Source organism: Diuraphis noxia, unplaced genomic scaffold (assembly GCF_037042655.1).
Source record: "Diuraphis noxia isolate RWA-SAM2 unplaced genomic scaffold, SU_Dnox_SAM2 contig0003, whole genome shotgun sequence".
Classification (NCBI taxonomy): Eukaryota; Metazoa; Arthropoda; class Insecta; order Hemiptera; family Aphididae; genus Diuraphis; species Diuraphis noxia.
The window spans coordinates 18238328-18250796 of record NW_028301713.1 but is presented as its reverse complement, the minus strand read 5'-3'; the positions used below and the strand labels follow the sequence as shown (position 1 = coordinate 18250796).

The 12469-nt window shown below is 27.0% G+C and overlaps 2 protein-coding genes across 3 annotated transcripts in view; both read right to left on the bottom strand.

Moving 5' to 3' along the window:
* mtd (TLD domain-containing protein mustard) overlaps nucleotides 1-1538 on the bottom strand; it is a 185872-nt gene extending 184334 nt beyond the window's left edge. The window contains exon 1 of the mRNA XM_015508808.2: nucleotides 1429-1538. The gene's annotated coding sequence lies outside the window, so the exon portion shown is untranslated. The remainder of the gene's footprint in view (nucleotides 1-1428) is intronic.
* Nucleotides 1539-8171: 6633 nt separating this feature from the next.
* On the bottom strand, nucleotides 8172-12267 carry Serinc (serine incorporator TMS1). Of its 2 annotated transcripts, none has more exons than XM_015508782.2 (9): nucleotides 12016-12267; nucleotides 11774-11935; nucleotides 11492-11700; nucleotides 10018-10227; nucleotides 9869-9953; nucleotides 9196-9379; nucleotides 8945-9124; nucleotides 8713-8878; nucleotides 8172-8610 (listed from the first exon to the last, which is right to left on the bottom strand). In XM_015508782.2, exons 1-9 carry the CDS (start codon nucleotides 12049-12051, stop codon nucleotides 8475-8477), a joined length of 1368 nt encoding a protein of 455 aa, XP_015364268.1. In that variant the 5' UTR covers nucleotides 12052-12267; the 3' UTR covers nucleotides 8172-8474. The 2 variants fall into 2 exon arrangements, with proteins under 2 accessions (XP_015364268.1, XP_015364267.1); XM_015508781.2 differs by having other exon boundaries at nucleotides 8713-8881; nucleotides 12016-12265.
* Nucleotides 12268-12469: the final 202 nt, after the last annotated feature.

Sequence of the window (12469 nt, the reverse complement as noted above, 5' to 3'; positions counted from 1 at the left end):
CATGTTATTAAATACAACAATAAACATTCAGGAATTTGATCTATTTCATTGTACGCAATTTGTAAAAAAATGTTTATAATATTTTCGATGTCTAGGTACGTCCAAGAAATAAATTTAAAAATTAATATATTTTAATACCTTTAGTACCTACTTATTATACTAACAGATTTAGTATGAAAAATAACGAAAACGCTTAGAGAATTATTAAATAAACTTATTATATTTAAAAAAATAATAATAATAATTGTTAATAATAGTTATAAAATTGAACATTTAATTACTAATAATATACTATAAGAAATAGTATTATTAGTAAAAGTACTAATAAAAACGTCGAGATAATTATCTAAACCTAATTCATTCAGAATGAAACATTTTTTTAAATTTTTATGAAGAACAATATAAAATATATCATACTATAAGTGTCTCTGAAGATTGTATGGAATATTTAAAAACTCTTTGGCATTTTAAATTAAATTCAAATATTCTAAGTTATGTAGGTACATCGATTAATTTCAACACGGGGTGGAAACATAAAATGTGGTTTTTACTTTTTTAGCATACGTAGTAAAATTAAAACGTATACAAATTATGAAAAATACTTTAAACATTAGCATTTGTACTAAATATAATAGTATATTCATAATCATAATGTAATTATTTGATAGTGTGAAAAATAAGTTATTTAAATAACTGTTTAAAACTAAATATAAACTATAAATTATAAAATAATAAATATTGTTATTTGTTATTTGTTATTCATCGTTCTGTTCAAAAGAAAAAAAATGAATTCCTAACATTCTTTAAATATAATACATTTGTACATTAAAATATTCATTTAACTAAAAAATATTTATAATAAAAAAATGCACTATTACTCTCAGATATAAGTAGGCACCTTACTTATATTAAGTAATAATATTGTTAGTTTTTAATATAGTTATTTTTTAATCTAAATCATTAATCAAATAAAACTGTAATTTTGCGAGAGCAGCAATAACAACACTTAGTATTTTTTTGTAAAGTATTTGTTGATTTTCGTTAAATGATAACATATTGTTTATTTTGTATAATTTAATTATATAAATATATTAAAATAAAATATGAAATTTCTAATCGCTCAATCATACGGATATGGATAGTTCTGAACTTAATAAAACTGAAGACAATCTTTTAAAACAAATAAAATAAACGCTAACTTTAATTTCCAAAACAAGATTAAAATATTTTAATATCGTGAAACTAATATACCAAGAGCGAATACAGACTGCATTCTAGAAAATTCAAATTGCATTGATTCATAAAAAAAAAAATCAAACATCAAAAGTGAAATCAAATCTATTCTAAAAGTTCTAATTTCCTACTGATAAATCCAAAACATTTTTTTTTTTTCTAATGATTTTTCATCACATCAAAGTACTATAGTACCTGATAATATAGTCTTACGAATCATGTCTCGTCGTGCTGGCGTATAGCGGTTCGGTGTGACGTTCACGATTCGGTGTCCGGATGAAAACTGCGGCGACCCCCTTCAGGAGGGGAAGACGTGCTGGAAAAAACGGAACACGAAGGGGTAACAACTTTTGTATCCGGTGGTGACGGGGTTTTCCGCATGTAGCGCCCGCGTAGTACGCCCGATATACATGCTCACCGACATTTTGTTTCCCTTCGTTCTCTCTATTTAATGTTGTGCTTTAGTATGCGAGATGGACGATACGTTTCATATTTATAGATATATTATACAATTGGTATAAATATGTAATACATTTTATACTTTAACCCTTTGTAGACCAACATTAAATGGTGATAGAAATTTGATTTTTTTTTTGCACCTTTATAAATTATTATTTTTTTGATGAATTTAGAAATTAAGAAATTTAAAATTGGAGGTTTTTTAATATTTTTTTAAGGAGTGGGACAAATAAGTCCCATTGGTCATTTAAGGACTATACTTAAAAGTCCCTATGGTCAGTTACGACACTACTATTTTCTTATTCCCTATGATAAATAAGTAATAATAATAAGTAATTAGTTAAAATTTAATTAATTAATTAATTAAAAATATAATGACCATTTAAGTATGTATATAATTCATGTTTCAAATTAACAACAATATAAACTTAAAGAAAATAGTTATAGTATCAAAAACTAAATGGTCAATTTTTTTATATAGCAGACTAATATTAAGAACATTGAGTGGTTACTATGTTTAATATTATAAATGTTCAATTCATAATTTATCATATAATAAGACTTTTATTAAAAATATATAAACATAATAGTAATGTATAAAAAAAAAAAATAATAATTATAATTTTAAAAATGAACACATTATTTTGAATGATATTCATTAAAACATGGTTTCTTTTCATTTAAACATAAAAAAAATATTACAAGTAGAACATTTAGTATATGGTTTAGATTCTATATTATTTTTGCTGCACACTTCACATCTACCTCTTGTTTTACTAAATTATTGTAACCAGTGGGCCCCTAAGTTCCCTAACCTCACATCTGAAGTTGTTGAAAACAACTGTTTGCCCCTTCTTGGTTGTAGACATGGTCTACCTTTTGAAGTCCCTGGAGATATATCCGTTGTTCTTTTTAGGCCACATTTACCTTGTGTTATTAGTCCTTGGGCAACTGCTCTTCGAAACTGAAGAACGGTTAATTTTGATTCACTAAGCTTGTTATTAATAACAAATGAATTGACAAATATAATATCAATAACACCCCAAAACAATCTATGCCACCATTTTTTTGATTTTCTATTGATATTATATAGAGCTCGTAATTGATCTGCTTTGTCTACTCCCCCCATGTATTTATTATAATCATTAACTACAGTAGGACATTTTATAGTTTTATAGTCATTTCACCAATTAAATAAATTAAAAAAATTAACGAGTAAATAATAATTAATAAATGAACAAACAACACTCAAGAGCGAAAAAAATAGCATGCGTATAAACAATATACTTGGCGCGCGAGTGCTTGACTGAGAATATTCGTCAAAACTATAAAAATGTCGCAATAGACCATAGGGACTTCAAAGTCCGTTGTGATTATTGTCAATAAACACATATTTATACACAATAATAATGATATTCAATGGTACGTTCTGTTTCTCGGGATTATAACGAAAAGAATAATAATAAAACCCATTGCTTATCTATACTGGTTCGCGCTGTGGCTATTTATATAAATATCGATATTTATTTTATGGGCTAAACTATATTTATTTTGTTATGTGATGTATTTAACGCTATCTATTGATTTCACAGAAAATTTTCGGGAACATTATTGATTAAAAATGGAGTGACTTATAAGTCACTATGGTCAGATAGTACTTAATTTATTTTACCTATGTTTAAATGGACAAAATACACAGCGGACTCAAAAGTCCCGTTGGTCGGCAAAGGGTTAATGGATATCTTAAAGCGTTTGTCTCGTAGGTATATTATCAAATTAATATGATTTAGAAGCTATGTTTTTGTAATTTAATAATCTTACTGTATAATATATTATTATAATGTTAGTTCAACCAGACTAGAAATAAAAAATAATATAATTTTTCTTTTTGTATTTGTTTCGTAAAAACTCGAAATGGCCAATGTATTTATATACACCAATATACGTAATTTATATTGATATAAAAATATAATTACCTATATACCTATTTCAGTTAAATTTTCAAAATAGGTACTTCAAATAGCTAGGTAAGCCTCGAGAGGACATTATACCCGCATGTGTTGATTTCGTCTACATAATATAGTCCGTCTTACTTACCTCCGCGAACATATACTAATTTTTACGTTCACAAGATTTCGTTTTTCGTGTAGTGTTTTAAAATTTTAGATTCTAAGCGGAACGATGAATGTATTGATTTTACTATGATATGTGTGCTTTTTTAAACTTTTTTTTTTGTGTCCGTGTACACGATAAGTTGTTGAAATAATGTTTCGATTTTCAACTTCAATAGCTTCTCTTGAAAATTGAATCTATTTGGTGAATTGAGGAGGTCAAATTTTAAAATTGCAAGTAGTTCTTAAAAGCAACGAGAAAAACAAAAACAAAAAAAAAAATTAAAGAAAACCAAATATATTAAAATACTAATTTTAATTATATTGTTGTAATTTAAAAATATTATTCCTGGGTAGGTACTTCAAATTTCTAGAGTATACTTAATATTCTAATTTATTTTAATGAAATTTAAATTTAAAATATATTTAATTTATAATATTTGTAATATATTAACTATAGTTAATGTCATTATAATGACTTATATTTTATATAATAATAAATTGTATATACTATTAATGACCAAGTGAGTCGGGTACATAATTAATCTGATTTGATTATAATTTGAAATGTATTTTATAGGTACCTAATTTATTTGAAATAATAAATTAATAACAATGTAATTAATTTAGTATAAAATATCATAGACTGACAAATCATCTCTGCTCAGAATCGTTTTTCGTATACAATGATATTACATCATAGAATTCAAATTTAATACCTAGGTACCATCCATTACAGTAACCAACTATTAACTACCCTGTACAGCAGAGGCATTCACTTACCTGTTTTTTAACATTAGATTCAATTGATGAAAAATCAAATTTAAAGGTATAAGAATATTATACACAGGGCCCACAAACATATATTAATTTTGAACCAAATTTTGAGCGTTTTAAAATTGAAATTTTTTTGTAAATTTTTACATGAGATTAATCTTATAGGTACTTGCTTTTTACCAACATAAAACATTTCTTTAAGTTATGAAATAAACTAAAACTATTCGTATAAATAGAAACCAAATGAAAAATAATACTTACCAATTGAGTATTGTACTTGGGTTTGCCAACTGACATGGCACTATTAATGTTCTAAACTTATAAGTTCAAACCCCTCAATTTAATTTATAACTAAATCATTATACCTATTTAGTTTTTAAATTAATTTGGTAACTGTACAGTTATATAGGCTTTTATTTAAAATAATGATAGGTAGGTATTTGCAAGCTTTTTACACCTTTTAAAAATGGCAACACTGTTAATTTCAAATCTGATGAGAAAATAATGCTTATTGAGATTTGAGTTCTCAAATGAAATTCGAAAGTCAACAACTTTGGCAATCGCCATAGATTATATACCTAATTTTTAACTTTCTGTTTAAAATAAAATGTACGCGTAAAATATAAATAATCATTGTTGAATTTTACGGGACATAAGGGTGTACTGTTATATTTTATAATACGATTTACAAAAATTATTATTAATATTCTATGAGTGGGCCGCGGCGTACCAATAAATGAATAAACAATAATAACTCGACAGCCGACGAGCTGCTGTATAGTTGCTTTGTGTATTTTATGCATTGCGTGCTAAATTATTCACGGCATTTGTCCGTTTCAAAATATTTATAATATAATAGGCCATTCGCCACAAAAAAATATAAAAAACTTACAAAAATATTGAATCTTCTATAACGCATCATCTTCGCCGCTCTGAACTGAATGTAGGTAGGTAGGTTACTGATTTTTATGAAATTATTCATTTACCCGAACAGAATATATATTAATTGACTCAACTGGCTGTTGCAATATATTTATACTTTTAAATGCATATTATTATATAAGTGTAAGTAATTATAAGGTCTTAGAGATTTTAGAATTTTACCGTGTTCACTGACAACATACCTAAGTCATACCATGTTACTATTTCGCCGTATTCGGTATTCTCAGAAATTTTTTAACTGCCTTTTTCTACTTGACATACTTATATGGATCTTTATATAACGTCTCTTACAAAGTTACAACTGCCAACTTGTACTTCGTACCGACCAGCTGTATCGGGCTCAGAGACTTCGATACGAGTCGGTACGTAACTATTCCCAGTCGATACGTATCGTCGATATCGTATTCTTCTTCATGAAAATGTTACCTATCCGTTATAGTAGTAACTTGGAAAAAACCAATGGCGGTCTGTTTGACCTCAAAACCGCACTACTAATTTAGTATATTTACAAATGGCTTTTAAAAATGTAAATTTACATCAATATTTATCCAATATGATTCACCAAGCTTCCAAACGGGAAACATGCACAACGCCATTTTTCCTTTAATAATGTACGAATGTAGGTACCTACCTTGTTCATTGTGTGAACGATAGAATTTTTAAAAATGTACACGCAGTAGGTACCTACTTGTTGAACTTTTTTCATTATAAATTACTCAGATATCAGGTATTACATTGAACTAAACGTTTAATTTTGAAATTTGTTTTTACCCCGAAGTTGTTCACGATAAGTACCTTAGTATATAAAGAGTTTTATTATCAGCATACCACCCATCATAAAGGAATCCTAGATCCACCACCGCCTACACGGCTACACTTAAGGACCATGTTTTCATTTATTTAGATTAACAAATATATAAGGAAAAAATCAGCTAAATAATTTAGAACTAAACGTCTTAAACCCCACCTAGTTATCCCAATGGGCAGCTGTATTATTTGTATGTTATTGATTCGGAAATTTATAGTTTAATCCAAATATTGATATTAAACGACAAACCTTTTATTTACTTTTCTATGCGACTTATTCGGGCAATATTTTGCAGTTTAAAAGGCAAGTGATCGCTCGAGTGGACGAGCAATAAAAAGGAATTCTATTCCTATTATCCACGTTCTTTCACATTTTATAATAATATTAAGAAAATATTTAGATATTAATTATTATCAACAAATATAAGCATCTGCGTAAAATCATTGATTTTAGAGAGTAATTTTATTTAATGACTATGATTATGAAATGGGCAAAGGATTGAACGAGGGTCTGGTATTAATTTTTTTTTTTGAACCAACGACTCCGAGTATACAGCTTTTGTAATATTTCTTTGATGCCACCATTGTTTATTATGTAAATAATAATATACTCAAATATATGGTATCTCGTCTATCCTCGAGAGACCGCTAGAACAACAGCTTAATTAGGGGTTGGTACCTACTACCTACCATAAAACGGGCCAACTTGGAGCCAAAATATTATCTTTTAGTTTTACTACCATAGAGGTATTTTAACAATTGCTTAATGTGACACAAATATTGTTATCTTCAATTTTTAAAATCACTTTGGTAGTGTTGAAATATCAAATTTTAAACAACCAAAGTATTGATTTTTATTAATTCATCTTATGTTCAATATCAATCGTTTGAAAATATCCAAAAACTTACACCAACACTCATTGTACGAAACGTTTCACATAAAAATGATGGTAAAAAATATATTCTACTCAGTCACCAGGTACAAAATATATCAGTTAAATTCAGAAAAATGTGAAACAACTGAAAGAATCAACAAATAATGTACCAGTACCAAAATGTTAAGTGGTGAAAATAAAGGGGCTTGGTACATGAAACTCTCGTCTAATGAACATTTTTTCAAAAAACAAGATGATGAAAAAAAAATTGTTGTTTTCTGTAGATACTTCAAAATTAATAGTTATTACTTAATGCTCGACACTTAAAATTACATAAAGCATGCCAATACTTTGAAGAGAGTGAAAGTAGATAATATCTTATTAATTTGATGTATTAAAAATATTAAGACATATTCATTATTTATGGCTTAATACATATGTGTCGTACTTGATCAGATATATTTTGTTAGATTTAATTTATTAAAATCAATACTCAATTTAACTCATTACATTAAATTTACTTTTTTAAGCTGTATATTCAGCTAATTCTAAATAAAATAAATAATTAAATCACACCACATAAATTGTAATGAATTTTGTAGATTTTAAACGGCTAGGAATTTGAAATAGAACTTAAATAAAAATGAATAGCATATAACATTATCAAGAAAATCTAAATGTATATATTTTTAAGTACCACGCATCAAATCATAATACAATAAAAGACTACATAACTCTAAAATAAGATAATTAAGTATGTATACATTTATTTAACTTTTGTAGTATCACAACATAATCAGTAAAAATTATTAACAAATTAATGTCAGCAATTGCATAAAATACATCATTTAATTAATTTTGTATTATTTACTTCAATATTTTTAAATAAAATGCTTTATAAAATTTAAAAATATTGAGAATTGTTCAAGTGTTCAAGTGTCATCTATAACAAATTATATAAACTATATTTAAAAATTAAGGTACTATAATTAATTGTATTAATCACATAATCAAACTATAAGCAACTAAATACAAATTATGTTTACATAAAAAAATTGGTTTTAATGTTTTAAGTTGATCATGAATTGTAATTGCTTTAAACACAGTAGAATAGACAGGAATAATTTTTCATGTTTAAAACATATCACTCAGCTATTATATAAAAATTAAATAATAATAGTTTGATATTGTATAGATATAAAATTAAAACTAAAAATATTATTAGATGAGCGTAATATAACTTATTTAATACTTTAAATGAAGATGAAGTTTAAAATTCACGATCTGGTAATAAAATTGGCGCCACTAATGTCCAAACATAAAGCCCAGCACAAACCCAGCAAGATAATATCTTAATCCATGTAGAAGCATAGTCTGGATGAAGGTTGTCTAAGCTGGAGTTAGGCCTAATTAAAAATAAAATAAATAAATATAAATACATGAATATAATTAATATATGATACATTTAGAATCATAAATTAACTATAAAAATAATTGTTAATACTTACGAATACCAATTTGTGAGTGTCATCATTAAGAATAAAGTTGCCATTGCAAATGTGAAGTGATAAAATGACCATGAATAAGCAACTCCATCTTTTTCATCATCAAATAGTTTACTAGAGTTTTGATCATTGTCCGACACAGGTCCTCCTTCAAGATCACTATCATTGCCTACTACAATAGTTAAATTTAAAAATGAACTTTATACTAAAGTATTAAACACTAATTAACACTCACTTCTTTCCGTAGAATTACTCATAGAGAATTTTGAGGATGATCCTGTTTTTATAGCAGAGTATAGTACAAATAAAACAAAAATCCCTATACTAACTAAATTTTCTGAACCCAAATGAACTTTAGAACCATCTGATTTAGAGAGACTCAAGACTTCTGACAAGCTCTTATTGCATTGAGTTTCTGATTAAAAATGATAATTAATACAAATTGTTTTTTTCAGATTTTTTAAAGTTAAATATATAAGATATTACCTGGACCACTATTGAGTGCCGACCAAGTAAGATACACCACATACAAACTAACAATAGACGATTGCAATAAACCTGATTTTTCATGAACGCGTTGTACACATGAAGTAATTGAAATTGAACTAATAAATAAGCATATTACAACCGTTAATATGATGAAAAATTTATTCAAAGCACACCCATTTTCCTAAAAAAATTTAAATACAGTTTTAAAAATTAATAATAATGGGAAATGAAAATGCACAATTTAAAATATTTATGAACACATTTACAAGTGGTCACAATGCCAGTACATGTATTATTTATTGAGTAATTAGTAATTATAAAATTATATCTAAAAATTGTTGCAAATATTATTTATAAATATTTACATGTGTAATAAGACAACCAAATTGTAATGATGAATAAAAATAAACTGATTTTTATCAAAGTATTTTAGCTTATAGAATTGAATAATTTTAAACAATTAAACTAAAGTTTATAACATTTTTAGAATATTAAATGTTTTTTATTAAAAGACGACACCAAAACTCATAAGTAAATGTTTTTAAATATTTATCATGGACATTTAATTATTATTTACGCATACATGTGGAGTATGTAGTGTAATTATTACTAAAACCAAATTATACAAATTTGAAAACTGATATTATAATTTAACATTGTTTAATTTTACCTGGGTAAAACTGTGATACATAATAAAAACTCCAGTAATTGCTAGTCCATATGATACTATTGTAGTAAATAGTAATGCAAAGTACCTAAAAATTATCAATTTAAAATTTGTTTTAACAAGTTATTATATGATATTGAAGTAGAACTTGCCATCTTTTATCTTCAGTTTGTTCCCATTTGTCCAGCCATGATTCAGCCAATGAATGAGCAGAATCTAAAACTTGAACAAACTGGAGGATGAGATAAATAAAACCTCCAATCATACCACAAACCATCCAAATGTGACTAAAACTTCCAGGTGCTATGAAAAATGAACCGACAATACCAGCAAATACAATGAGATATTTCAATCCCCAAAATCTAATGAAATAAAAAAAAATATGTTATTATTTTTGGTACTTCCGTGTTATCTCGACTACCCAAATATTCCCAAGACTACCTGTTGGAATCATCCGGGTTATCTCGACTACCTCCGTAGACTGTAATTCCTGCGTTGTAATCTATATCATTGTAATATACAATATTTAATTTTGTCTTTGATGTACAATGTTCCTACCTACTATAAGCAGATTAGTTGACATTAACCACTTTCTGTTTGGTTATTCCCGAACTGTAATCTGTATCATTGTTATGTACAATTTAATTTTGTCTTCAATGTACAATGTAGGTACATATGTAGCCAATTAGTTGACTTTAACCATTTTATGTTGGTTTTTATTTCGTCAGTCATTCGACAATCGTCCTATTTTCCGTATTAGCTACGTCTAGTTAAATAAATCGTTTAGCCAATATGAATTTTTTTAATTTGCCATCGTCCGAGAAGGAGGCTGTTAATTTTCTCCAAGAATGCGGAGTGTTGCCAAGTGCGCGGATTTGTCCGAACAATCACTTGGCAAAATTGTATTTTGGAAAAGAAATCTTTTGGAAATGTAAAATTAAAAACTGCCAAAAAAAGGTAAATATACGTAATGGTAATTGGTTTGCGAAATCACGAATATCGTTTACGTCTGCTGTGCGATTTATATATGGGTGGTCAAATGAAATGACTAGTATTAAGTGGTGTGAACAAGAACTTTAATGGATATTAAAACCTGCTTTCCTCCTCAAAAAAATTATTAACTACTTTTTTTTATTTTTTATATTATATTATTACAATTTTTTCTATACACATTTTTATTTATATTATTATTCAGAATAGATTTAACCTATATATTTTATATTTTTTTTATTAATTTTTTTATATTATATTATTACAATTTTTTCTATACACATTTTTATGCCATTTTAGCGTGTTTCAAAATAGATTTATATTATTATTCAGAATAAATTTAACCTATATATGTTATATATTTTTTTATTAATTTTTTATATTATATTATTACGATTTTTTCTATACACATTTTTATGCCTAAATTTAACCTATATATTTTATATATTTTTATTATTTAAAAAATTGCGGTAGTCGAGATAACACGGTTAATCATATAATAGGTAGTCTTGGAAATATTTTGGTAGTCGAGATAACACGGTTGTGAACCTAAGGTAGTCGAGATAACACGGAAGTACCTTATTTTCTTATATATGAACTTAAGTAAAACTGAAAATAAATTTCATAAAATTATACCCGTTTTGTATGGGGGCTCTTCCATCTCTAGAATTCTTCACACCCATCATAATAAATGACATAAGTGAAAAGAATATGAACATAGCAAAACAAATTCTATATACTGCCATGTAACCAACGGCATTTTTACAATCGATTGATACACCAGATATATTATTGACAATGTTACCAGTTAAACCAGAGCTGTGATCACCTTCACAAAATGGTACCTAAACATAAAACATAGATAAAATATACTAAGTATGTACCTATATTAGTATTCAATACAAATAATTGAATCACCTTTTGTAAAAACGATTGCAGTCCGGGTGCAAGTGTGATGCAACTTAAAACAATAGCAACGAGTAACATGAGGCCATACATCACTTTTGTCGACGTAGAATTGCCACATGACGGGCAACATGCAAAGAGGGAGCATGCTGCTTGACCGCAACAGCATGCCAGCTTAAAAATGTAAAAGTTGAATGTATTACGATATTTTGGTAAGTGAGGTACTGCGCACAATAATTAATAACAACACTCACTTGACCAACTGTGCACAGTGAAAATAAAGCACCCATCTTCGACGATGGTTGTTTGAGTTTCAAGTGATAGTCGTATCCCTGATAGAAACAATTTAACTAACAATGATTAATGTGAATCGCCGTCAAAAGTTCACCAAATTGTAGACAACGAAGCGCACTTCGATTGTTTTCTTTGTTCCTCAAGTGTTCAATAATACCCAACTTTTGTTCAACATTACAATAATAATATTTACTTTACGTCTTGTACTCTTGTCAGTTATAGTTACCGATAAGGTCATAAAAAACATGGATATCTTAGTCCATGATAAAAAATAATACATCAAACATGAGATATCAATTCAATTGGAAGAAAAACATAATAAATTCGCAATTTGCAACTAGATAATTATATAGTTTTTAAATGTTTTATTAGTGACGTACTAGCCCTCCGTGCTATTAGTGACGTTTTAATATT